This window comes from Lissotriton vulgaris, chromosome 5 (assembly GCF_964263255.1).
Source record: "Lissotriton vulgaris chromosome 5, aLisVul1.2, whole genome shotgun sequence".
NCBI lineage: Eukaryota > Metazoa > Chordata > Amphibia > Caudata > Salamandridae > Lissotriton > Lissotriton vulgaris.
Window position 1 is genome coordinate 2,034,951,257 of NC_141693.1, and position 25,539 is coordinate 2,034,976,795.

The 25,539-nt window shown below is 51.7% G+C and overlaps 1 protein-coding gene across 1 annotated transcript in view; it reads right to left on the reverse strand.

Moving 5' to 3' along the window:
- COL27A1 (collagen type XXVII alpha 1 chain) overlaps nucleotides 1-25,539 on the reverse strand; it is a 1,047,548-nt gene that overhangs the window by 620,589 nt on the left and 401,420 nt on the right. The window contains exon 13 of the mRNA XM_086924958.1: nucleotides 2,116-2,169. Within this exon, the coding sequence (XP_086781084.1) occupies nucleotides 2,116-2,169 (54 nt within the window). The remainder of the gene's footprint in view (nucleotides 1-2,115; nucleotides 2,170-25,539) is intronic.

Here is a 25,539-nt window from a genome sequence, read left to right on the forward strand (position 1 = left end):
CCCCCGCCAAGCTCACATTTCCGGTCACCTGAAAGACCTCCACTGGCTCCCCGTCAACAAGAGAATAACGTTCCGTCTCCTCACCCACGCACACAAAGCCCGTCTACGACCTAGGACCCGAATACCTCAACACGTGCCTGTCCTTTTACACCCCCACCCGCCAACTACGATCGTCCAATCAAGCCCTCGCCGCAATTCCTCGCATCCAATGATCCACCATGGGGGGAAGATCCTTCTCCTACTTAACGGCCAAGACCTGGAATTCTCTCCCCACCTTCATCCGCCTTACACAGAACCACCTCTCCTTCAGAAAACAACTAAAAACTTGGATATTCGATAAGTAAAGTACCCCCCCTCCCTCAAGCGCCTTGAGACCCTCTGGGTGAGTAGCGCGCTATACAAATTTTAAACTTGAACTTGACAGAACCCATGGAGGGAGCGTTCTCACAGTGACTCTAGATAGAACCCAAGGAGGGAGCGTTCTCACAGTGACTCTAGATAGAACCCCCGGAGGGAGCGTTCTCACAGTGACTCTAGATAGAACCCAAGGAGGGAGCATTCTCACAGTCACTCTAGATAGAACCCAAGGAGGGAGCGTTCTCAGAGTGACTCGACATAGATCCCAAGGAGGGAGCGTTCTCAGAGTGACTCAACATAGAACCCACTGAGGGCGCGTTCCCAGAGTGACTTTACATAGAACCCACTGAGGGAGCGTTCTAAGAGTGACTCTAGACAGAACCCAAAGAGAAGGGGTCTCACAGTGACTCTAGACAGAACCCACAGAGGGAGCGTTGTCACAGTGACTCTAGATAGAACCCAAAGAGGGAGCGTTCTCACAGTGACTCTAGACAGAACTCACAGAGAGAGCGTTCTCACAGTGACTCTTGATAGAACCCAAAGAGGGAGCATTCGCAAAGTGACTCTACATGGAACCCACGGAGGGAGCGTTCTCACAGGGACTCTGCATAGAACTCAAGGAGGGAGCGTTCTCACAGTGACTCTACATAAAACCCAAGGAGGGAGCGTTCTCACAGTGACTCTAAATAGAACCCAAGGAGGGAGTGTTCTCACAGTGACTCTAGATAGAACCCAAAGAGGGAGCGTTCTCACAGTGACTCTACATAGGACCCAAGGAGGGAGCGTCCTCAGAGTGCCTCTACATGGTACCCAAGGAGTGAGCGTTCTCACAGTGACTCTACATAGAACCCAAGGAGGGAGCGTTCTCACAGTGATTCTAGACAGAACCCAAGGAGGGAGCGTTCTCACAGTGACTCTAGATAGAACCCAAAGAGGGAGCGGTCTCACAGTGACTCTAGACAGAACCCACAGAGGGAGCGTTCTCACAGTGTCTCTAGATAGAACCCAAGGAGGGAGCGTCAGTGACTCTGGATAGAACCCATGGAGGGAGCGTTCTCACAGTGACTCTAGACAGAACCCAAGGAGGGAGCGTTCTCACAGTGACTCTAGATAGAACCCAAAGAGGGAGCGTTCTCACAGTGACTCTAGATAGAACCCACGGAGGGAGCGTTCTCACAGTGACTCTAGATAGAACCCAAAGAGGGAGCGTTCTCACAGTGACTCTAGATAGAACCCAAAGAGGGAGCGTTCTCACAGTGACTCTAGATAGAACCCACGGAGGGAGCATTTTCACAGTGACTCTAGATAGAACCCAAAGAGGGAGCGTTCTCACAGTGACTCTAGATAGAACCCACGGAGGGAGCGTTCTCACAGTGACTCTAGATAGAACCCATGGAGGGAGCGTTCTCACAGTGACTCTAGATAGAACCCAAAGAAGGAGCGTTCTCACAGTGGCTCTAGATAGAACCCAAAGAGGGAGCGTTCTCACAGTGACTCTAGGTAGAATCCACGGAGGGAGCGTTCTCACAGTCACTCTAGACAGAACCCACGGAGGGAGCGTTCTCACAGTGACTCTACATCGAACCCAAAGAGGGAGCGTTCTCACAGGGAGCGTTCTCACAGGGAGCCTTCTCACAGGGAGTGTTTTCAGAGAGGCTCTGGAACAGGAGGGATGCTCCGTTAAGGGTACCAAGTCACTTACACACATCACTCCGGGGAGGGAAGCAGCGCTGGGGACAGAGACCCCCCAAACCTCACCTTGTCACCTTGAAATCCAACTTCTCCAGGAATCCCGGGCGCTCCCAGAATGCCCTGCGTGAAAGATGCAAAGTGTTAGAGATCACAGTGTAGTAACAGGGCCCCAGACATGTCGAAAGTGCACACAGGCTGCATCCCACACCAAGATTATCAAAGAACCGTCCTAGGCAAGGAGATTACCACAGCACCACCAACACTACAGCACCACCAACACCACAGCACCACAAACACCACAGCACCAATACCACAGCACCACCAACACCACAGCACCACAAACACCACAGCACCACCATCACCACAGCACCACAGCACCACCAACATCACAGCACCACAAAAACCACAGCACCACCAACACAACAGCACCACCAACACCACAGCACCACAAACACCACGGCACCACCAACACCACAGCTCCACAAACACCACAGCACCACCAATATGACAGCACCACCAATATGACAGCACCACGAACACCAAGCACCACCAACATCACAGAACCACCAACACCACAGCACCTTCAATACCACAGCACCACCAACACCACAGCACCACAAACACCACAGCACCACCAATACTACAGCACCACAAACACCACAGCACCACCAACACCACAGCACCACCAACACCACAGAACCACAAACACCACAGCACCACCAATACGACAGCACCACAAACACCACAGCATCACCATCACGACAGCACCACCCACACCACAGCACCACAAAAACCACAGCATCAATACCACAGTACCACACATCACAGCACCACCAATACCACAGCACCACACATCACAGAACTACCAACACCACACCACCACAAACACCACAGCACCAATACCACAGCACCACACATCACAGCACCACCAAGACCACAGCACTACCAAGACCACAGCACCTCCAACACTGCAGCACCATCAACACCACAGCACCACCAATACCACAGGACCACCAACACCACAGCACCACCAACACCACAGCATTTCCAATCCCACAGCACCATCTACACCACAGCACCACCAAACCACAGCACCACCAACACCACAGCACCACCAACACCAGAGCACCACCATCACCACAGCACCACAAACACCACAGCACCACAAACACCAAAGCACCACAAAGAAACAGCATCACCAACACCAAAGCACCACAAACACCACAGAACCTCCACCACCACAGCACCACAAACACCACAGCACCACCAATACCACAGCACCACAAACACAACAGCACTACCAACACCACAGCACAACAAACACCACAGCACCACCAACACCACAGCACCACAAACACAACAGCATCAATATCACAGCACTACACATCACAGCACCACCAACACCACAGCACCGCCAACACCACATCCAACACCACAACACCACCAATACCACAGCAACACCACAGCACCACCAACACCACAGCATCTCCAATACCACAGCACCACAAATATGACTGCACCACCAATACGACAGCACCGCAAACACCACAGCACCACCAGCACCACAAACACCACAGCATCAATATCACAGCACAACACATCACAGCAACACCAACACCACAGCACCAATACCACAGCACCACACATCACAGCACTACCAACACCACACCACCACAAACACCACAGCACCAATAACACAGCACCACACATCACAGCACCACCAACACCACAGCACCTCCAACACCACAGCACCACCAATACCACAGAGCCACCAAGACCACAGCACCACCAACACCACAACACCTCCAATACCACAGCACCATTTACACAACAGCACCACCAAACCAAAGCACCACCAACACCACAGCACACAAACACTACAGCACCACAAACACCACAGCACCTCCAACACAACAGCACCACAAACACCACAGCACCTCTAGCACCACAAACACCACAGCAACACACACAACACAGCACAACCAATACCACAGCACCACCAACATCACAGCACCACCAAAACAACAGCACCTCCAATACCACAACACCACCAACACCACAATAGCACCACCAATACCACAGCACCACAAATACCACAGCACCACAAATACCACAGCACCAATACCACAGCACCACACATCACAGCACCACCAACACCACAGCACCACCAACACCACAGCACCACCAACACCACAGCACCAACACCACAGCTCCAACACCACAGCACCTCCAATACCACAGCACCACCAACACCACAGCACCACCAATACCACAGCACCGCCAATACGACAGCACCACAAACACCACAGCACCACCAACACCACAGCACCACAAACACCACAGCATCAATACCACAGCACCACACATCACAGTACCACCAACACCACAGCACCAATACCACAGCACCACACATCACAGCACTACCAACACCACACCACCACAAACACCACAGCACCAATACCACAGCACCACACATCACAGCACCACCAACACCACAGCCCCTCCAACACCACAGCACCACGAACACCACATCACCACAAAAACCACAAACACCACAGCACCACAAACACAACAGCACAACCAATACCACAGCACCACAAACACCACAGAACCACAAACACAACAGCACCACAAACACCACAGCACCACAAACACCACAGCACCTCCAACATAACAGCACCAAAAACACCACAGCACCTCCAACACAACAGCACCACAAACACCACATCACCTCCAGCACAACAGCACCACAAATACCACAGCACCACAAACACCACAGCACCTCCAACACAACAGCATTTCCAATCCCACAGCACCATCTACACCACAGCACCACCAAACCACAGCACCACCAACACCACAGCACTACCAACACAACAGCACCACAAACACCATATCACCTCCAACACAACAGAACCACAAACACCACATCACCTCCAACACAACAGCACCACAAACACCACATCACCTCCAACACAACAGCACCACAAACACTATAGCACCTCCAACACAACAGCACCACAAACACCACAGCACCACAAACACCACAGCACCTCCAACACAACAGCACCTCCAACACCACAGCACCTCCAACACCACAGCATCACAAACACCACAGCACCACAAACACCACAGCACCTCCAGCACAACAGCACCACAAACACCACATCACCACCAACAAAACAGCACCACAAACACCACAGGACTACAAACACGACAGCACCTCCAACACCACAGCACCTCCAACACAACAGCACCACAAACACCATATCACCTCCAACACAACAGAACCACAAACACCACATCACCTCCAACACAACAGCACCACAAACACCACATCACCTCCAACACAACAGCACCACAAACACTATAGCACCTCCAACACAACAGCACCACAAACACCACAGCACCACAAACACCACAGCACCTCCAACACAACAGCACGTCCAACACCACAGCACCTCCAACACCACAGCATCACAAACACCACAGCACCACAAACACCACAGCACCTCCAGCACAACAGCACCACAAACACCACATCACCACCAACAAAACAGCACCACAAACACCACAGCACCACAAACACCACAGCACCTCCAACACAACAGCACCACAAACACCACAGCACCTCCAACACCACAGCATCACAAACACCACAGCACCACAAACACCACAGCACCTCCAACACAACAGGACCTCCAACACCACAGCACCACCAATACCACAGCACCACAAACACCAGAGTACCGCGTTGACATTTACAGAGCACCATCATGCCAACTCACCACAGCACCACCATGCCAATGTCAGATAAAGACCTGGCCCACTAACACAGCTCCACCAATATCACCACCAGAGCAACACTCTGACTGGTACTGAAGCACCTCATTCCCACAGCCCCACCAACACCACAGCCTCACCAACACCACAGCTCCACCATGCCAATGTCATACAGACCAGGACCACTGCCTCAGCTCTACCAATACCACAGCTCCACAAAACCAAAGTAATTGAAATGGCATTTATATAGCACTTACTACCCCAGAGAAAGCGTCAAAACACTTTTCAGCGAGTAGCACGCTACTTCGTAACCCAAAAAGGATTAGTGGTGAATTAGTATAGGGAAATATGAATTAACTTGAGAGGCAGGCATGTGAGTCTGTTAGTTGCATTGAAAAGGATAATGGAGGGATAGAGAGGGCAAACCCCGCAGGTGAGCTGCAGATCAGGAGTGGCTGCAAGAGGGTGGGAGCATGAAAGCGTTGCATGTGGGTAGATCCTATTCAAGGTGGAAGGGTTGAGACAGGGTGTTGGACTTGGCCTTTTGGCAGGTTCACCCCTGAACTTTTTGCCTTTTAATATGACGTAATGGTAGTGATTTCTGGTCTCTGCGCACTTTGGCACTGTGTCCCAGTGTAAAGTGCGTGCACACTCTGAGTGCATGTTGTGAGATTGGCCTGCCCTCCCTTAGGAATGAATGGGGGATGTGTGTGTCCATGGTAGTTCCTGATGTGAGAGGAGTGCAGGGGCGAGTTTAGTATGTGTGAACTTGTGAGATTAAATGCTGCACGATGGTGTGCGCAGATTTAATGTGTCTAGTGGAGAAGTGCCACTTTTAGAAGTTGGCGTTTCTGTGTGCAGTGTCTGCCTGCCTGATGTGAATTGCATGTCTGGCTTGTGATTGACAGGTGCTGGATGATGCCAGGGGCTACAGGAGGCAGGATGGGTCTGCCCGGTGGTGAATAAGGAGATCTGCATGTAGATGGGAGGGAGGAGTTGCACCTGGGACCTGAATAGTGCTGGGCCTTCACTCCACAATGCTGGCTCCACCCTCTGTGGTGCGTCTGATGTCCCTGGCCTGTCCTGTGAATAGAGGAGAGGAGCTGAGCAAAACAAAGTGTTCAAGTGCTCCTGAACCAGTTGTATCTGGTTCTCTCCTAGCCCTGTGCTGTGTCACAGAGGGATTTAGCTGTATAAATAAGGGGCTGTGACCCCATGAAGATGTTCTTGTTTTTGACTTGAAACTACCTCGGGTGTGCTGCTGCTGGGGCCCAGGGAAGGCTTACCTCCCTGGGCCCTGCTCTGCCCCTCGATGCTTGGAGGATTTTCCTGGCTGGGAGCTGTTTTGCTCCATCTTTGATTCCCAGGACCTCTTGGACCTATTGCTTCCTTTTTGCTTTTGCCAAGGCTTGATACTGCCTTGGAGCTTGGGGGCTGAGCAGCCCGAGGCTGCAGCCCTTGCCGAGGGAGTCCCCCTTTGTAGGGATTCCCCCCTTCTTGGGGGCTCTTGCGGGTGCCCACTCCACTCATTTTCACTTTGATTATGCAGGTGCCCACCCTGCATTATGGCCGCTGGTGTTATTTGATGGAGCGCGGGTGCCCACCCCGTGACTTTGCCGTGTTTTTGTGTACAGGAGGAGCGGGTGCCAACCCCATGATGTGTTTTCAAAATTTGAGGGAGCCTACCCCTCGAATGCAGCCGAGATCGCCGCCGCGTCCCCGGCCCGCCTGGCTGTGGGCAGGGCCGCCGGACGGAAGTGGCATCGCAGCATGCCGGCGCGGGGCTCCCATGTGGAGGGGAGAGCCCCGCCGTTGCTGCCAGTTAGAGAAGAGCCCCGGGTCCAAGGAGGGGGCCCGGGTGAATTAAAGATGGCGACCGAGGCCGCCAATGGCATTGCGGGGCTCCCAGGAGTCCCGGGAAGCCCCACAGAAGAAGTGCTGCCGTCCTATGGAGAAGAGTCCCCCGTGAGCAGCCCGGTAAGTTAAGAAGGGTTGGGGAACTCCATAGGTGTGTTTGTTCGTGCGGACTGCGGCACTGGCGAGCAGATGGTGTTTTGTGGTGCCAGTGCGAGGCACTGAGTTAGAGCGGCCCCGTTAGTCAGATGGCCGCACCACCGAGTGGGGCATTTATTTCTTAAAGGGCCAGAGTGGCCATGGGGCAGTTCCAGGCCCGGTCCAGTTGTTCTCCGAGCCTGAGTGGTCCAGCGTTTGGCTGAGTATCTATGGAGCCAGTGTGCTCCACGGGGGCAGATTATTTTCCGAGCCAGATGGCTCCACCGCCCGCAGTATTTGTTCTAGAGCCCCGATGGCTCCAACCTGGGCACAGTTATTTCCAGGGCCAGTGAGAGCCCCTGCCCACATCTTGATATTTACAGCTGCCCAGCAAGTAGTGGGCGGAAGCACCGTTTAGGCACAATTCTTGAGAGAGTCCCTGAGAGGGACAGAAGTGGCACAGAGGTGCCAGGCTTTCCCCAGCTGCACAGCAATTAGTGCCAGCTGCATCGTTTAGGCCCCTATGTTATTGTTCTCAGCTGCCCAGTAAGTAGTGGGCAGCTGCAACGTTTAGGTTTGTGCAGTGGCGCACCCTTGACCTTCGCTGCCTAGGCAGCAGCCCTGACTTTATGGACAAAGGGCATTTGAGCCCCCTTTCTGAGATGGCCAGTTGGCCAGGGGGATGGTTACATTTATAGGGCCCCAGGCCCTAATGTGATTTATGTGCTAATGTGATGGGTGTGCTAACTATGCTTTGGGTACTAGGAAATGTATTGTGTATAGTATGTTTTATGCACCCTGTTTGATACCTCTTAATATGGTTTATGATTATGAGGTTGTTCTGCATATCATGGGTTAAGCGAGTGAGATTATGGTCTCTGTCATTTAAGCCCCTACTGTGAGTTATACTTTGGTGGTTAGGGTCTAATGTATTTACACTTGTGGGATACTGTGCATAATGTAGTGTATGTCACAGACTGATGCAAAGTACAGTGATTACCAATGCTTACTGGTTGTACGTTTTATGACCTATTTTACTTGTACGTGTTATGATCTATTTTACTTTTACCAGGTTCGCTTTGTGATGGTTCTGACAGAGGTCCATGTGGCCCTGTCATGTGTAAATAATTCCCTTGTAAATATTGCCCAGTGCCAGTTGTCACAGTGTACATTGTGTGTTTACTATTCTAATGTGTTTTGAGAATACAAAGGCTATTTTTGATATAACCTTGTGTGGAGTTCCTTTTGTAGTGTGCCTGGGATGTTGTTGCTGGTGGGTGCGTGCACAAATGCTTTACACATGGCCTCCGGGATAAGCCTGTCTGCTCATGCCAAACTACCAAGGGGGTGAGCAGAGGTTATGTTTGGCGTGTGACTCCATTGCCCTGACGAGAGCGCTGGTCTCTGCCTGGCTTTGGCGCAAGCATTAGCCAACCAGAAATCCCATTTCTAACACAGGGTCTGAGGAGAATGGATAACTATAGTCTTAAAAGGGGCTTTTCTGGACATTAGACGAGGATATTCCAGGCTGACGGCCACTGTAAAGGCTCTCAGGACCTGCGGAGCTGTGTGAGGGAGGCGAGGGTCTGCTCTCTCTGGGCTTTGAATGCCCCTCAGGACTCACTGAGTTGAGTGAGGGAGGTGAAGGTGTGCTCTCTACAAGCTTTAAATGCTGGCCCGTTGGGGGAGGGGCAGTGTGTTCCTCTGAATGGAGGGATGCGCAGTGTGTACCTCTGAATGGAGGGAGGGGCAGTGTGTACCTCTGAATGGAGGGAGGGGCAGTGTGTACCTCTGAATGGAGGGAGGGGCAGTGTGTTCCTCTGAATGGAGGGAGGGGCAGTGTGTACCTCTGAATGGAGGGAGGGGCAGTGTGTTCCTCTGAATGGAGGGAGGGGCAGTGTGTACCTCTGAATGGAGGGAGGGGCAGTGTGTACCTCTGAATGGAGGGAGGGGCAGTGTGTTCCTCTGAATGGAGGGAGGGGCAGTGTGTACCGGGGCAGTGTGTACCTCTGAATGGAGGGAGGGGCAGTGTGTACCTCTGAATGGAGGGAGGGGCAGTGTGTTCCTCTGAATGGAGGGAGGGGCAGTGTGTACCTCTGAATGGAGGGAGGGGCAGTGTGTTCCTCTGAATGGGGGAGGGGCAGTGTGTTCCTCTGAATGGGGGAGGGGCAGTGTACACCTCTGAATGGGGAGGGGCAGTGTGTACCTCTGAATGGGGGAGGGGCAGTGTGTTCCTCTGAATGGATGGAGGCGCAGTGTGTACCTCTGAATGGAGGGAGGGGCAGTGTGTACCTCTGAATGGAGGGAGGGGCAGTGTGTTCCTCTGAATGGAGGGAGGGGCAGTGTGTTCCTCTGCATGGGGGAGGGGCAGTGTGTACCTCTGAATGGGGGAGGGGCAGTGTGTTCCTCTGAATGGAGGGAGGGGCAGTGCAGTGTGTACCTCTGAATGGAGGGAGGGGCAGTGTGTTCCTCTGCATGGGGGAGGGGCAGTGTGTACCTCTGAATGGGGGAGGGGCAGTGTGTTCCTCTGAATGGAGGGAGGGGCAGTGTGTACCTCTGAATGGGGGAGGGGCAGTGTGTTCCTCTGAATGGAGGGAGGGGCAGTGTGTACCTCTGAATGGAGGGAGGGGCAGTGTGTACCTCTGAATGGAGGGAGGGGCAGTGTGTACCTCTGAATGGAGGGAGGGGCAGTGTGTACCTCTGAATGGAGGGAGCGGCAGTGTGTACCTCTGAATGGAGGGAGGGGCAGTGTACACCTCTGAATGGAGGGAGGGCAGTGTACACCTCTGAATGGGGGAGGGGCAATGTGTACCTCTGAATGGAGGGAGGGCAGTGTACACCTCTGAATGGGGGAGGGGCAATGTGTACCTCTGAATGGAGGGAGGGGCAGTGTACACCTCTGAATTGAGGCAGGGACAGTGTGTACCTCTGAATGGAGGAAGGGGCAGTGTGTACCTCTGAATGGAGGGAGGGGCAGTGTGTTCCTCTGAATGGGGGAGGGGCAGTGTACACCTCTGAATGGAGGGAGGACAGTGTGTACCTCTGAATGGAGGGAGGGGCAGTGTGTACCTCTGAATGGAGGGAGGGGCAGTGTGTTCCTCTCAATGGAGGGAGGGGCAGTGTGTACCTCTGAATGGAGGGAGGGGCAGTGTGTACCTCTGAATGGGGAGGGGCAGTGTGTACCGCTGAATGGGGAGGGGCAGTGTACACCTCTGAATGGAGGGAGGGGCAGTGTACACCTCTGAATGGAGGGAGGGGCAGTGTGTACCTCTGAATGGAGGGAGGGGCAGTGTGTACCTCTGAATGGAGGGGGACAGTGTGTACCTCTGAATGGAGGGAGGGGCAGTGTGTACCTCTGAATGGAGGGAGGGGCAGTGTGTTCCTCTGAATGGGGGAGGGGCAGTGTGTACCTCTGAATGGAGGGAGAGCAGTGTACACCTCTGAATGGGGGAGGGGCAGTGTGTACCTCTGAATGGAGGGAGGGGCAGTGTACACCTCTGAATGGAGGGAGGGACAGTGTGTACCTCTGAATGGGGGAGGGGCAGTGTATACCTCTGAATGGAGGGGGGCAGTGTGTGCCTCTGAATGGAGGGGGGCAGTGTGTGCCTCTGAATGGAGGGGGGCAGTTTGTACCTCTGAATGGAGGGAGGGGCAGTGTGTACCTCTGAACGGAGGGAGGGGCAGTGTACACCTCTGAATGGAGGGGGGCAGTGTGTACCTCTGAATGGAGGGGGGCAGTGTACACCTCTGAATGGAGGGGGGCAGTGTGTACCTCTGAATGGAGGGGGGCAGTGTACACCTCTGAATGAAGGGGGGCAGTGTACGCCTCTGAATGGAGGGGGGGCAGTGTACACCTCTGAATGGAAGGGGGCAGTGTGTGCCTCTGAATGGGGATGGGGCAGTGTGTGCCTCTGAATGGAGGGAGGGGCAGTGCACACCTCTGAATGGAGGGGGGAAGTGTGTGCCTCTGAATGGAGGGAGGGGCAGTGTTTACCTCTGAATGGGGGAGGGGCAGTGCGTACCTCTGAATGGGGGAGGGGCAATGTGTACCTCTGAATGGAGGGGGCAGTGTGTACCTCTGAATGGGGGAGGGCAGTGTGTGCCTCTGAATGGAGGGAGGGGCAGTGTGTACCTCTGAATGGGGGAGGGGCAGTGTGTGCCTCTGAGTGGAGGGAGGGGCAGTGTGTACCTCTGAATGGGGGAGGGGCAGTGTGTACCTCTGAATGGGGAGGGGCAGTGTACACCTCTGAATGGGGGAGGGGCAGTGTGTACCTCTGAATGGGGGAGGGGCAGTGTACACCTCTGAATGGGGGAGGGGCAGTGTGTACCTCTGAATGGGGAGGGGCAGTGTGTACCTCTGAATGGGGAGGGGCAGTGTACACCTCTGAATGGGGGAGGGGCAGTGTGTACCTCTGAATGGGGGAGGGGCAGTGTGTACCTCTGAATGGCGGGAGGGGCAGTGTGTACCTCTGAATGGGGAGGGGCAGTGTACACCTCTGAATGGGGGAGGGGCAGTGTGTACCTCTGAATGGGGAGGGGCAGTGTGTACCTCTGAATGGGGAGGGGCAGTGTACACCTCTGAATGGGGGAGGGGCAGTGTGTACCTCTGAATGGGGGAGGGGCAGTGTACACCTCTGAATGGGGGAGGGGCAGTGTGTACCTCTGAATGGGGAGGGGCAGTGTGTACCTCTGAATGGGGAGGGGCAGTGTGTACTTCTGAATGGGGAGGGGCAGTGTGTACCTCTGAATGGGGAGGGGCAGTGTACACCTCTGAATAGGGGAGGGGCAGTGTGTACCTCTGAATGGAGGGAGGGGCAGTGTGTACCTCTGAATGGGGAGGGGCAGTGTGTACCTCTGAATGGGGAGGGGCAGTGTGTACCTCTGAATGGGGAGGGGCAGTGTGTACCTCTGAATGGGGAGGGGCAGTGTACACCTCTGAATAGGGGAGGGGCAGTGTGTACCTCTGAATGGAGGGAGGGGCAGTGTGTACCTCTGAATGGGGGAGGGGCAGTGTGTACCTCTGAATGGGGAGGGGCAGTGTACACCTCTGAATGGGGGAGGGGCAGTGTGCACCTCTGAATGGGGAGGGGCAGTGTCTACCTCTGAACGGGGAGGGGCAGTGTACACCTCTGAATGGGGGAGGGGCAGTGTGTACCTCTGAATGGAGGGAGGGGCAGTGTGTACCTCTGAATGGGGGAGGGGCAGTGTGTACCTCTGAATGGGGAGGGGCAGTGTACACCTCTGAATGGGGGAGGGGCAGTGTGCACCTCTGAATGGGGAGGGGCAGTGTCTACCTCTGAATGGGGAGGGGCAGTGTCTACCTCTGAACGGGGAGGGGCAGTGTACACCTCTGAATGGGGGAGGGGCAGTGTGTACCTCTGAATGGAGGGAGGGGCAGTGTGTACCTCTGAATGGGGGAGGGGCAGTGTGTACCTCTGAATGGGGAGGGGCAGTGTACACCTCTGAATGGGGGAGGGGCAGTGTGCACCTCTGAATGGGGAGGGGCAGTGTCTACCTCTGAATGGGGAGGGGCAGTGTACACCTCTGAATGGGGAGGGGCAGTGTACACCTCTGAATGGGGGAGGGGCAGTGTACACCTCTGAATGGAGGGAGGGGCAGTGCACACCTCTGAATGGAGGGGGGAAGTGTGTGCCTCTGAATGGAGGGAGGGGCAGTGTTTACCTCTGAATGGGGGAGGGGCAGTGCGTACCTCTGAATGGGGGAGGGGCAATGTGTACCTCTGAATGGAGGGGGCAGTGTGTACCTCTGAATGGGGGAGGGCAGTGTGTGCCTCTGAATGGAGGGAGGGGCAGTGTGTACCTCTGAATGGGGGAGGGGCAGTGTGTGCCTCTGAGTGGAGGGAGGGGCAGTGTGTACCTCTGAATGGGGGAGGGGCAGTGTGTACCTCTGAATGGGGAGGGGCAGTGTACACCTCTGAATGGGGGAGGGGCAGTGTGTACCTCTGAATGGGGGAGGGGCAGTGTACACCTCTGAATGGGGGAGGGGCAGTGTGTACCTCTGAATGGGGAGGGGCAGTGTGTACCTCTGAATGGGGAGGGGCAGTGTACACCTCTGAATGGGGGAGGGGCAGTGTGTACCTCTGAATGGGGGAGGGGCAGTGTGTACCTCTGAATGGCGGGAGGGGCAGTGTGTACCTCTGAATGGGGAGGGGCAGTGTACACCTCTGAAAGGGGGAGGGGCAGTGTGTACCTCTGAATGGGGAGGGGCAGTGTGTACCTCTGAATGGGGAGGGGCAGTGTACACCTCTGAATGGGGGAGGGGCAGTGTGTACCTCTGAATGGGGGAGGGGCAGTGTACACCTCTGAATGGGGGAGGGGCAGTGTGTACCTCTGAATGGGGAGGGGCAGTGTGTACCTCTGAATGGGGAGGGGCAGTGTGTACCTCTGAATGGGGAGGGGCAGTGTGTACCTCTGAATGGGGAGGGGCAGTGTACACCTCTGAATAGGGGAGGGGCAGTGTGTACCTCTGAATGGAGGGAGGGGCAGTGTGTACCTCTGAATGGGGAGGGGCAGTGTGTACCTCTGAATGGGGAGGGGCAGTGTGTACCTCTGAATGGGGAGGGGCAGTGTGTACCTCTGAATGGGGAGGGGCAGTGTACACCTCTGAATAGGGGAGGGGCAGTGTGTACCTCTGAATGGAGGGAGGGGCAGTGTGTACCTCTGAATGGGGGAGGGGCAGTGTGTACCTCTGAATGGGGAGGGGCAGTGTACACCTCTGAATGGGGGAGGGGCAGTGTGCACCTCTGAATGGGGAGGGGCAGTGTCTACCTCTGAACGGGGAGGGGCAGTGTACACCTCTGAATGGGGGAGGGGCAGTGTGTACCTCTGAATGGAGGGAGGGGCAGTGTGTACCTCTGAATGGGGAGGGGCAGTGTGTACCTCTGAATGGGGAGGGGCAGTGTACACCTCTGAATGGGGGAGGGGCAGTGTGCACCTCTGAATGGGGAGGGGCAGTGTCTACCTCTGAATGGGGAGGGGCAGTGTACACCTCTGAATGGGGAGGGGCAGTGTACACCTCTGAATGGGGGAGGGGCAGTGTACACCTCTGAATGGGGGAGGGGCAGTGTGTACCTCTGAATTGAGGGAGGGGCAGAGTGTACCTCTGAATGGAGGGAGGGGCAGTGTGTTCCTCTGAATGGGGGAGGGGCAGTGTACACCTCTGAATGGAGGGAGGGACAGTGTGTACCTCTGAATGGGGGAGGGGCAGTGTACACCTCTGAATGGGGAAGGGGCAGTGTGTACCTCTGAATGAGGAGGGGCAGTGTGTACCTCTGAATGGGGAGAGGCAGTGTGTACCTCTGAATGGGGAGGGGCAGTGTGTACCTCTGAATGGGGAGGGGCAGTGTACACCTCTGAATGGGGGAGGGGCAGTGTGTACCTCTGAATGGAGGGAGGGGCAGTGTGTACCTCTGAATGGGGGAGGGGCAGTGTACACCTCTGAATGGGGGAGGGGCAGTGTGTACCTCTGAATGGAGGGAGGGGCAGTGTGTACCTCTGAATGGGGGAGGGGCAGTGTGTACCTCTGCATGGAGCCGCTGCTCAGCCATCTCGATGCGGTCATTTCATCACTTAAGGGCTGTTTAGAGTTTCGGATGCCCTGTGGCCCTCTGTGAATGAAGTGAAGGGTCCAATCAGACCCTGCCCTGTTAATCCCACCATCTTCACGGTGGCAGAGATGGGACGAGGCGGTTGCTGTGGACAAACAGACTGAATAATGAGGGACTTATGCTAGTGCCCGAGCTGCTTGACTGACTATTGACAATGCGACTAAGAATCTTTGCTGCGAACACAGTATATATATACGATGCTTCGTGAGGATAGGTCCTCTGAAATAATCTGCGGGAACGGAGTTCTAAGAGAAATAGACACTTTTACGACAGAACTCTTGAATGCTGATTCAATAGGATTTCTTCGACTAAACCCGTTGATCTGGCCAAATCCCCGGCATAAATTCTGACAACATTGGAGCCTTGAGAAAGTCACGGTGGTGACGAAACGGGTGTTGGCTGTTTCCGGTGTTCTTCACAACAAGGACTGGGCTACTATTCACATTGTAAAAAAAGCTTTAAGAGTGTATCAACAAATTATCTTGTGCTAGTCCTTGCAACCTTGTGTTATTATGAAATAAATCAATTAATGAATGATCAGTTGACTATATCTTCTGTGTTTCCTGTAATAGGAGGAATCTCTCCTCATCTTTGTGCTTTTTGTTGGATGGACAAATGATTATATTCAATTTAATGTGAAATACTGTGAGTGCCAGGGTCTTTTTGCAAACGTTTTACAAGTCACCTGTGTTTCTTGTGCTACTGATACCTTAGGGAGTGGGTATCTTACCCAGAGTAGCACCAGTTGTACTTGTCTGTGTGTAGGTTATTTTGCAAGCCCATCTATTCAGCTGTTTTGAGGTGCTACCTTGTATCCACCACTACCTCGCCTGTGTTTTTTGGTTTTTGCAGTTAATCACACTGTAGGTGTGTGTGATACTGGGCCTATCCCCTGCCCCACAAATCTAATTTACTTACAGTGTGACTCCCGAGATAAATGCACCTCTGCAGGGGGGTGGAGGGAGTGTATTACACACTACCCAGCATCGGATTGGGAAGTCAGCATTGGGCGATCGGCCGGTGCCTATGGGTCACCTGTGGGCCGGTTTCTGTCAGCCGTCCCACAGAGCCTTACTGTCGTGCCTGCCAGGCCACTGTAATGTGGGGCCAGCATCATGCAAGTTTGCAGCAGTGTCTCTAGGCCAGTATTGTTCTGGCCACTGAATTCTTTTTCTTGCCCCCTCTCTACACCCAGAAGCAGATTTCCACACCCCTGCTGCGCTGTTAAACTGCAGCTGGGTGCAGGTGAAGTGGCCGTTGTGCCTAGGTTGACCAACTGGCATGGGTGTGAATCCAGGACGGTGAGTGTAAAAATTCAGGACAAAAGGTCAAAATTCAGGACAAAAGGTCAAAATTCAGGACAAAAGGTACGTTTTACAGAAACATCAGAAGAGGTCTTGCAATAGTACAGAAGTAAGTACAGAGACAACCACTTAAGTACAATTGAAAAGAAGTTTATATTAAGTTGAAACAATTGTCCACTTCATGGTTTTTCAGTATGCGCGCAGCTTTGAGCAAATGTGCAGGTCTTTTTGTGGTAACAAAACTGCCCTCTCCCACCCCCCACCCCTTTCCAACATCCCAGGTAAACGTCCGATGCCCCGTCCGGCCAGTCCGGCCTTGCTACCACCCTCCAATGGTGACCTCCCCTTCACATAGACCCTCTCTCATGTTATAGTGATACTCATCCCAAGTACGTAGGACAGGGTGTCGGAGTACGTTACATCACACACATATTATATAGAGACAATGACTCGTATAAATGTGAAAGTCAATGTATAGGAAATGTACTTAAGATAATGAGGGTTACACGGTTTAATCATGGTTTCATCCATTATTAAGTCGTTCACCATTCATTCTGTCCTTCCATCTGTGTGCCCATCCATTTCAATATTCAACCATTTGCAAACCTATCCATCACCTATCCTTCCATCCATCCATCTATCATTCCATTCATCCATCCCTCCATCCACCCTTTCACTCATCCATCCCTCCATTCATTATTTCACTTATCCATCCGTACACTCATCCATCCACTCTTCCACTCCATCCATTCACTCATCCATACAGCCATCTACCCTTTCACCCATCCAGCCATCCTTTCACTTACTCATTCATCCACCCAGTCACTCATCCATCCACCCATTCACCCTTTCAGTTTTTCATCCATCCTCCCTTTCTCTCTCCATCCCCTTTAATTTAGCCATCCACCCATCCACCCATCCATCTACTCATCCATTCATAAATCCATCCATTGACCCTATCACTCATGCATCCTTTCACTCATCCATCATCCTTTCTCTCATCCATCCAACCTTTCACTCCTCCATCCAACCTTTCTCTCATTCATCCACCCTTTCAGGCCTTCACTGATCCATCCATCTATCATCCATCCACACTTTCACTTCTTCACTAATCTATCCACCCATTTGTCCATTCACCTTCCCTTTCATTCACTCATCAAGCCTTACACCCCATTTCACTCATCTATCTATTCACCCTTTCACCAATCAATTCATCAATCCATCCAACAGTTCACTCATCTATCCACCCAGTCACCCGCCTGTCATCCACCCTTTCACTCATCCATCCATTCTTTCACTCATCCATCCTTTTACCCGTCCATCTACCCTTCCACCCATACATCCATCTATTTACATTTTCTCTCACCCATCCTTCCACTCAGTGTTCCGTCCATCCTTTCTCATTATTCATCCATCACCCTTTCATTCATCCATTCACCCTTTCACCTATCAATTAATCAATCCATCCATCAGTTCACTCATCCATCCACCCGTTAACTTGCCTGTCATCCATCCTTTCACTCATCCATCCACCATTTCACTCATCCATCCACCCATTCACCCTTTCACTTATCAATTCATCAATCCGTCCAACAGTTCACTCATCCATCACCCCATTCACTCGCCTGCCATCCACCCTTTCACTCATCCATCCATCCACTCATCCATCCATCCTTTTACCCGTCCATCTACCCTTCCATCCATACATCCATCTATTTACTTTTTTTCTCATCCATCCTTCCACTCACTCATCCGTCCATCCTTTCATTATTCATCCATTCACCCTTTCATTCTTTCATTCACACTTTCACTAATCCATCCACCCATCCCTTCACTCACACACCTTTTCACATTAATTATGAGCTTTTGTCTGCTGAGTTGCAGACAGAAGAGGCCCATCAAGGGCTTCACCCCTTCTGTGGTTCCTAAAGCAAGGGGTGGGGCGGGGGAGTTCTCACTATGCCCCTGTGCATAGGCAATCCGAAAAAGTGGCAGTCATGAGTCATGCATGATGCACATTGCCACTGTGACATGGTGCTGTTTTTAGGGCTTTAAGTGGGATGAAAAAACTAGGGGGGGGGGTCTCTCCAAAGGGGGTGTTCGATGTAATTAAGAGCGTGGCTCAAAACATGGTGGCTAAAAATCTGTGCTTAGCATAGTCTTCCGCCCGACTGTAATCTGCTGCTTCTGTCATTGCATCCAGATATATAACACAGCAAGCCACCTATCAGCCAGAACTATTGGCTTTATCAATGGGCGCTAGTTGCATAAAGTAAAAAAAGCAGCAACCATGGCTTTGTTGAATAAACCTTTGAAAATGTGTCTGTTTTAAAATAATGAGACAGTGAAAGACCCCAAACCCTTGTTTTTAGACTAGTTTCACCTCCTTTTCATGAGGGGTGGATTCTCACCTGGCGGCATGGGCGCTGCCCTGGACCGAGGCTGGAGGAGGCGGCCACATGCTGTACCAGCCCGGACCGGCCGTTGTCGTTCCGTATTTGACAATCATGAGCCGCAGACAGAATGACAGTGGGCGGGCGGGGCTGCTCTTGTGCTCAGAGGATGAGTGTGAGGCGCCCCATCAGGGAACTGAGGCCTCTAGCAGGGGAACAGCTCAGCTCCCTGCAAGGCCCAATAATATGGACAAAGTGCGTCCGTAAAAGGGATCATCATGAACAACGGACGTGAGATTCAAATTACGGACGGTCTGTGAAATTTACAGAGGGTTGGTCACCCTAGTTGGGCCCTCATGACCTCAGCTCCCTGAAGCAGCAGCGGCTCTCTGCTTTTCTTCACTGCTCCCCGGCCAGGCTAGCGCCTTGAGGCTATAGCTGGCTGGGAAAGCGAGAATAAGTGAATTGGCTTCGCTGAGGGCCTGTTGTTAGCACCTTGGCTCCAGGGTCTTTCAGGCCTTGGTGGGGGATTTATCTTTGCATTGGCCATGAGGCACCTTTCCCAGAAAGGAACATTGAGAGGAAGAACGAGGAGCTATGGAAATAGGTTTGAGTCCCAGCTTCAGCTCAACATCCTGTGATTCTCAGCAAATTACTGAGGGGCAGATTTAAAATAGCTGGTGCATCCCTGCATATCAGCAGGGATGCGCCAGTTATTGTGCGCTGCGGCTCCGCCACCCTGGATACGATGCATTTACAATGCGGCACACCATGGGGTAAAAATGGCACAGATGCGTGACGCATCTGTGCCGTAAAGGCGGCGCATTGCTGGAGTTGCGTCGCAAGAGCGACGCAGCTCCATCGATATTTCACCGATATTTCTGGCTCTGTGAGCTTTAAAATACATCATTTATCAAACACGTGTCTAAAAATGAGGTCAATGAGATTTGCTGTTTCAGGAGCAGGTGTGATCCGGGAATGTGGGCCACTTTTTTGTTGGTGCCCAGGCCGCATTGTGATCCCAATCCAGCCCTGCCGCTCCCATACATTGGGTGATTGTCATTCAGCTGGGCAGTCCATTGCAGGGCAGGCAGGCCGTCCACAGCATGCACACTCCTGGCTCTACCCGCCCCAGCCCACCTGGGTCCATCGGATGAGGTTCACATGCTCATCCCAATCGCAGCATTAACCTGGTTAAGTGATGTGCACGCTCCAAGGGCAGAGGGCGCTAAAGCAAGGAACCGGGGAATCCACTACATATTTCTCTAACAGAACTTTGGGATGGCGTAATTTAGACAGACTTGAGGATCGGAGCAAAAACTGATTCTACAGTTGTGGGTTTAATCCTTTTTATTATCAAAAGATTTGAAAATACCAAAAGGCCCCCTCCAGGCAGCGAGTACTCCACAAATTTCAATGATATCCACCTGCCAACAATTCATTCAATTCCCCGGCCTTTAGGATCAGGGTTGAATGCCTTTAGTTTAGTTACCCATTAAACAAGCATTTGCAATGCAATAGGTCTCGCATTAGTAAAGTTTGAGCTATTGGTATTGTAAATTAATTTTTTTTTAATTTATGTGCTGGTTTTGAAAATAGCAAAATTAATAGCTTTGTCATTTACAATGCCAATAGTTTTAACTTTCGCAAATGTGACACCTATAGCATTTGTAATGCAATATGTCTTGTATTTACTGACTAGGATGTATTGATATTACAATTAACAATGGCTTTTAATTTTTTTAATAATTAATACTTAAATAAAAGTTATTGTAATTTATAATGGCAATAGCTTAAACGTTTGTAAATATCTTTTGTGAAGATTATGTTCAGTGTATTTTATTGTGACGAAAATCCAAGAACAGAAGTGAAATATTAACATCCTTTTGTGACATTTGTAATAAAGCTTGAAACATTGAGAGAACATATTTGAACCAGTTGTTGTTGAATGGTTGCACAGATTGATGCTGTGGTGGCGCTGAGTGATTTTGTGGTGGCGACGAGTGATGCAGTGGCAGTCAGTGATGCTGTGCTAGAGCATAGTGATGTTGTGGTGCCCCTGAGTGATGCTGTGGTGGTGCTGAGTGATGCTGTGGTAATGCGATAGATAGATAGAGTGAGGGCGATAGATATATAGAGTGAGGGCAATAGATAGATAGAGTGAGGGAGATAGATAGATAGAGCGAGGGCGATAGACTGTGATTCTGGGCAAATCACTTAATCTCCCCGTGCCTAACAAAAATGAATGTGTGTCCTCATGTAACGCAACTGGTGCTATGTAAAGCGCTCAGATACCCGATTCGGTTCGGGTCAAGTTTGCGCTATATAAAACTCTGCAAAAAAAAAATAGATAGAGTGAGGGCGATAGATAGAGTGAGGGCGATAGATAGAGTGAGGGCGATAGATAGATAGATAGATAGATAGATAGATAGATAGATAGATAGATAGATAGATAGATAGATAGATAGATAGAGAGATAGAGTGAGGGAGGTAGATAGATAGATAGATAGAGTGAGGGCGATAGATAGATAGAGAGATAGATAGATAGAGAGATAGAGTGAGGGAGGTAGATAGATAGATAGATAGAGTGAGGGCGATAGATAGATAGAGAGATAGAGTGAGGAGATAGATAGATAGATAGATAGATAGATAGATAGATAGATAGATAGATAGATAGATAGATAGATAGATAGATAGATAGATAGATAGATAGATAGATAGATAGATAGATAGATAGAACATATTTGTTTTGGTATGCATGGTGAATTTCGTTTTGTTTAATATGAGTGATTTTAATGGATATGGGCATAACATATTTAGGTGTCGTTTTGTTATTGAGTAACCCTGGTATGACTTCCGCTTACTCCCTTATCATTTAGTATAAATGTGATTCAGAACTCGGCAATGCAACTGAGGAACCGGTTCTGCTCTCTGGGAAACACGGGCTTCACAGGTGTTCTTGAAGTCGTGTACTTTATATGTACCAACAAAAAAAATACCTTCAAAGTGGATCCGTAGCTTTGTGTCCGTGTTCCTGGAGCCGAAGCTAATTTATTTTATTTATTTATTTCATTTATTCAAAGTTTTATATAGCGCGAACAAGATCTTTGCAGATATCAGAGCGCTTTACAGAAACAGAGGGTAGGGGCAACAAGGGGGTGATTAAACAAATTCTTGAAAACAATATAATAGTCTGTAGTAAGTGAGTTGCAAAGTAGGATAGCAATCATGTAAGAGTATAACACAATAAACAATCAGGAAACCAATGATACAGAAGCCGTGCAATGTCTTTAATCCAGTAACAATAGAGTTCAGGTGAACTTAGCCATAAGGATGGCTTTTACCTCTTTCCTAAAAAGTGCCGTGGAGAAGATAAGCCTGGTTTCAGGAGGGAGTGCATTCCAGATCCTGGGTGCCATTCCTGAGAAGGAGCGTTTGTATGTTTTTTCCTTCCGCAATCTTCGAGGTTTCAGGAGGAGGTTTTTTGTGCTTCTATTGGATCTCGAGCCTCCTGATATAGTCAGCTTTTGAGTGAGGTAGTTGGGTGACTTGTGGTGTACGGCCGAGTGTGTCATACAGGCAATTTTCAGCTGTACTCTGGCTTCAAAAGGCAGCCAGTTCAGGGTTTTTAAGTCAGGGGATATATGTAAGTGTTTTCTTGAGCCAGTGATGAGTCTCGCGGCAGCGTTCAGGGAGGCTCGTAAGGGTGCCGTTGTTGATAGGGGGAGCCCGCTGAGAGCCGCAATTCCGTAGTCTTTACGAGGGATGACTAGGGCTTGTACAGCAGTTTGGAAGTCCTTGGGTGGGAGGAAGGGTTTGAGTTTCCTCAAAGTGTTGATTTGGAAATTAGCTCCTTTAGTTGCTTTGCTAATGTGCTGCTGCATGTTGAGATTGGAGTCAAGTGTGATGCCTAGGGATTTCGCGGAGTCAACGATGGTGGGCTGGACATTGAGTGCGGTTAGATGATTGAGCCAGGTTTGGGTGATGGCGTTTTTCGCAGGAGGTGAGATCAGAAGGAACTCAGTTTTCAGAGCATTTCGTTTGAGGTGATTATCGGCCAGCCATGATTGGGTGTTTCTTAGTGTGGAGTTCAGAAGTTTGATGTCTTCCGGGGATTGTAGCTTGAGGTAAATTACTTCACACAGAGCCCCGAGACAGTTGTCAGTTATGTGTCCCTGAGCGATCTTAAGAAACGCTCAAAATGGATTTGACTAAGTGGAAAACTGGGGACAACTCCCCCCTCGTCAATGAATATAAGCCTAAAGCCCGGATCACATTGTGTCAGGAAAGCAGGACATTGCGAAACATAAGTGAAGGCACGCAGAAAATAAAATCGAAAAAAGCGGCTGCCATTGCTCAAGGGGAACGTCCCGAGAATGGTGTGTGCGGCGGCCGCCATTGCGAATCAAATGAAAGTGAAAGTGCAGACGGCATGCAGAAAGTGTTAAGTGGGCCGGCAAGCGTGTGGTGCAAAGCAATCAATGTTTAGGTTGGGGCTCCTACTCCTAGATTAACAAAAGATGGTGACACAGATAGTGATCAAAGTCCTTCCTGCCGGGCTGTTAAACAGATTGCTTTAGGGAATGTTTCCCACAAGGAAACAAATCATGGCAGCTGTCTGCTGTTTCCCCCTCCCGGGACTTAAGCAAACTACTTTCAAACGCGCTATTTTTTTTATATAGAGAACTTTCGTTGTTGTTGTGCGCTTTCGAGCACTCGTGTGACTTTTCATTCCTGTGTCAATAGAGCACACGAACCTGCCCTCTGCAAATTTTCTGAAAGAGCACTTGGTGGGTGAGTGGGCATAAGGAGTGGCAAAGGGCCCATGCGGGAGTGAGGTGGGAGGGCACTACGGGCATCGCAAGAGGTGGGAGGGCATTGCTGGAGGTGGGAGTGAGGTGGGAGGGCACTGCGGCATCTCTGGAGGTGGGAGCAAGGCCGGATTGGCCGTTGCGGGCACCGGGCAATCCCACAGTGCGCCGCAAGGGTGGGGGCCGGTTTTGGGCCCCAGGGGGCTGTTTTTGTTACAGGACCGTTTTTGCAGCATAGCATAGCTGCAAAATCGGCCCTGTAACAAAATCGGCCGAAAACCAGCGCCGGCAAAGAGCTCGGTCGCACCCCCAGCGACCCGGGTGGAGGGCGGCCGAGCACTTTGCCAGGGCCGGATTTTTGTCCCAGTATGGCCCTGGGTTGGAGGGCATGGCTGGAGGTGGGAGGGAGGTGGGGGCACTGCGGGCTTCGCTGGAGGTAGGAGGGCATGCCTGGAGGTGGGAGGGAGGTGGGGGGCACTGTGGGCTTCGCTGGAGGTGGGAGGGCACTGTGGGCTTCGCTGGAGGGGAGGAACGTGGGTTGGCACAGCAGGCATCACTAGAGGTGGAAAGGCATGGCTGGAGGTGGGAGGGAGGTGGGGGGCACTGCAGGCTTAGCTGGAGGTGGGAGGGAGGTGGGGGCACTGCGAGCATGGCTAGAGGTGGGAGGGCATGGCTGGAGGTGGGGAGGGCACTGCGGGCTTCGCTGGAGGTGGGAGGGAGGTGGGGGGGCACTGCGGGCTTCGCTGGAGGTGGGGGGCACTGCGGGCTTCGCTGGAGGTGGGAGGGAGGTGGGGGGCATATACTCTAACATACTAAGTTTTAATTCAACACACTTAATGTGTGCAGGATAAAACATAGCACGCAAGCCAACATTTTCAAATCAGATCACAGGGAAGAGGTATGTATTAAAGAATTGACGGGGCACGTTTTCTCTTGCCGGGTTGGCTTAGTAGTGGTTGTGCCAGGGAGCCAGTTTTAGGAGGCGAGTGAATGAAACTGAAAGCTACTAAGCTAACGGCAACAGTTCACAGTGGGAGCGCGTGTTCACAGGAGCAATGGGCGCACGACCTGATCCGATTCCGGAGGCTGCGTGTGCCCGTCTCTTGCCTCCCTCTTGGCTCATTGTAAGCAGAGCTGACGGCTATAGGTCTCGCTGCGACATCGCTTTGCGATGCGTCGCAGGTGTGAGACATAAAAATGAAATCCATTATCAGTTTTGTAATCTGCAACCTCGTCTCATGTTCGCATGCCTTTTATTGTCTGCATGAATATTACCTTTTCTGACTTTTGAGAGATTATTGTGGCCAAGGGGTGTCCACCATAGGTTCAGAAGGACCAGTTTGAGTTCCGGTTTTCTGGCCATTAACATGAGGTAATTGTGCAAGCTAATTATCTAAATAAAATTGTGTGTGAGTGGTCATGAATGTGCGATTTGTTTATGTGATGGGTGAGTATGTGTGTATAAACGCGTTTAGTCTCGGAAGACGAGCTCCCAACCACCTAATGGAGTCCAGGCGGGTCTGAAAATTGGCCACCTAAGGATAGGTCTCCCCTGGTTGAAGGGTTCCTTTTGAGCCATG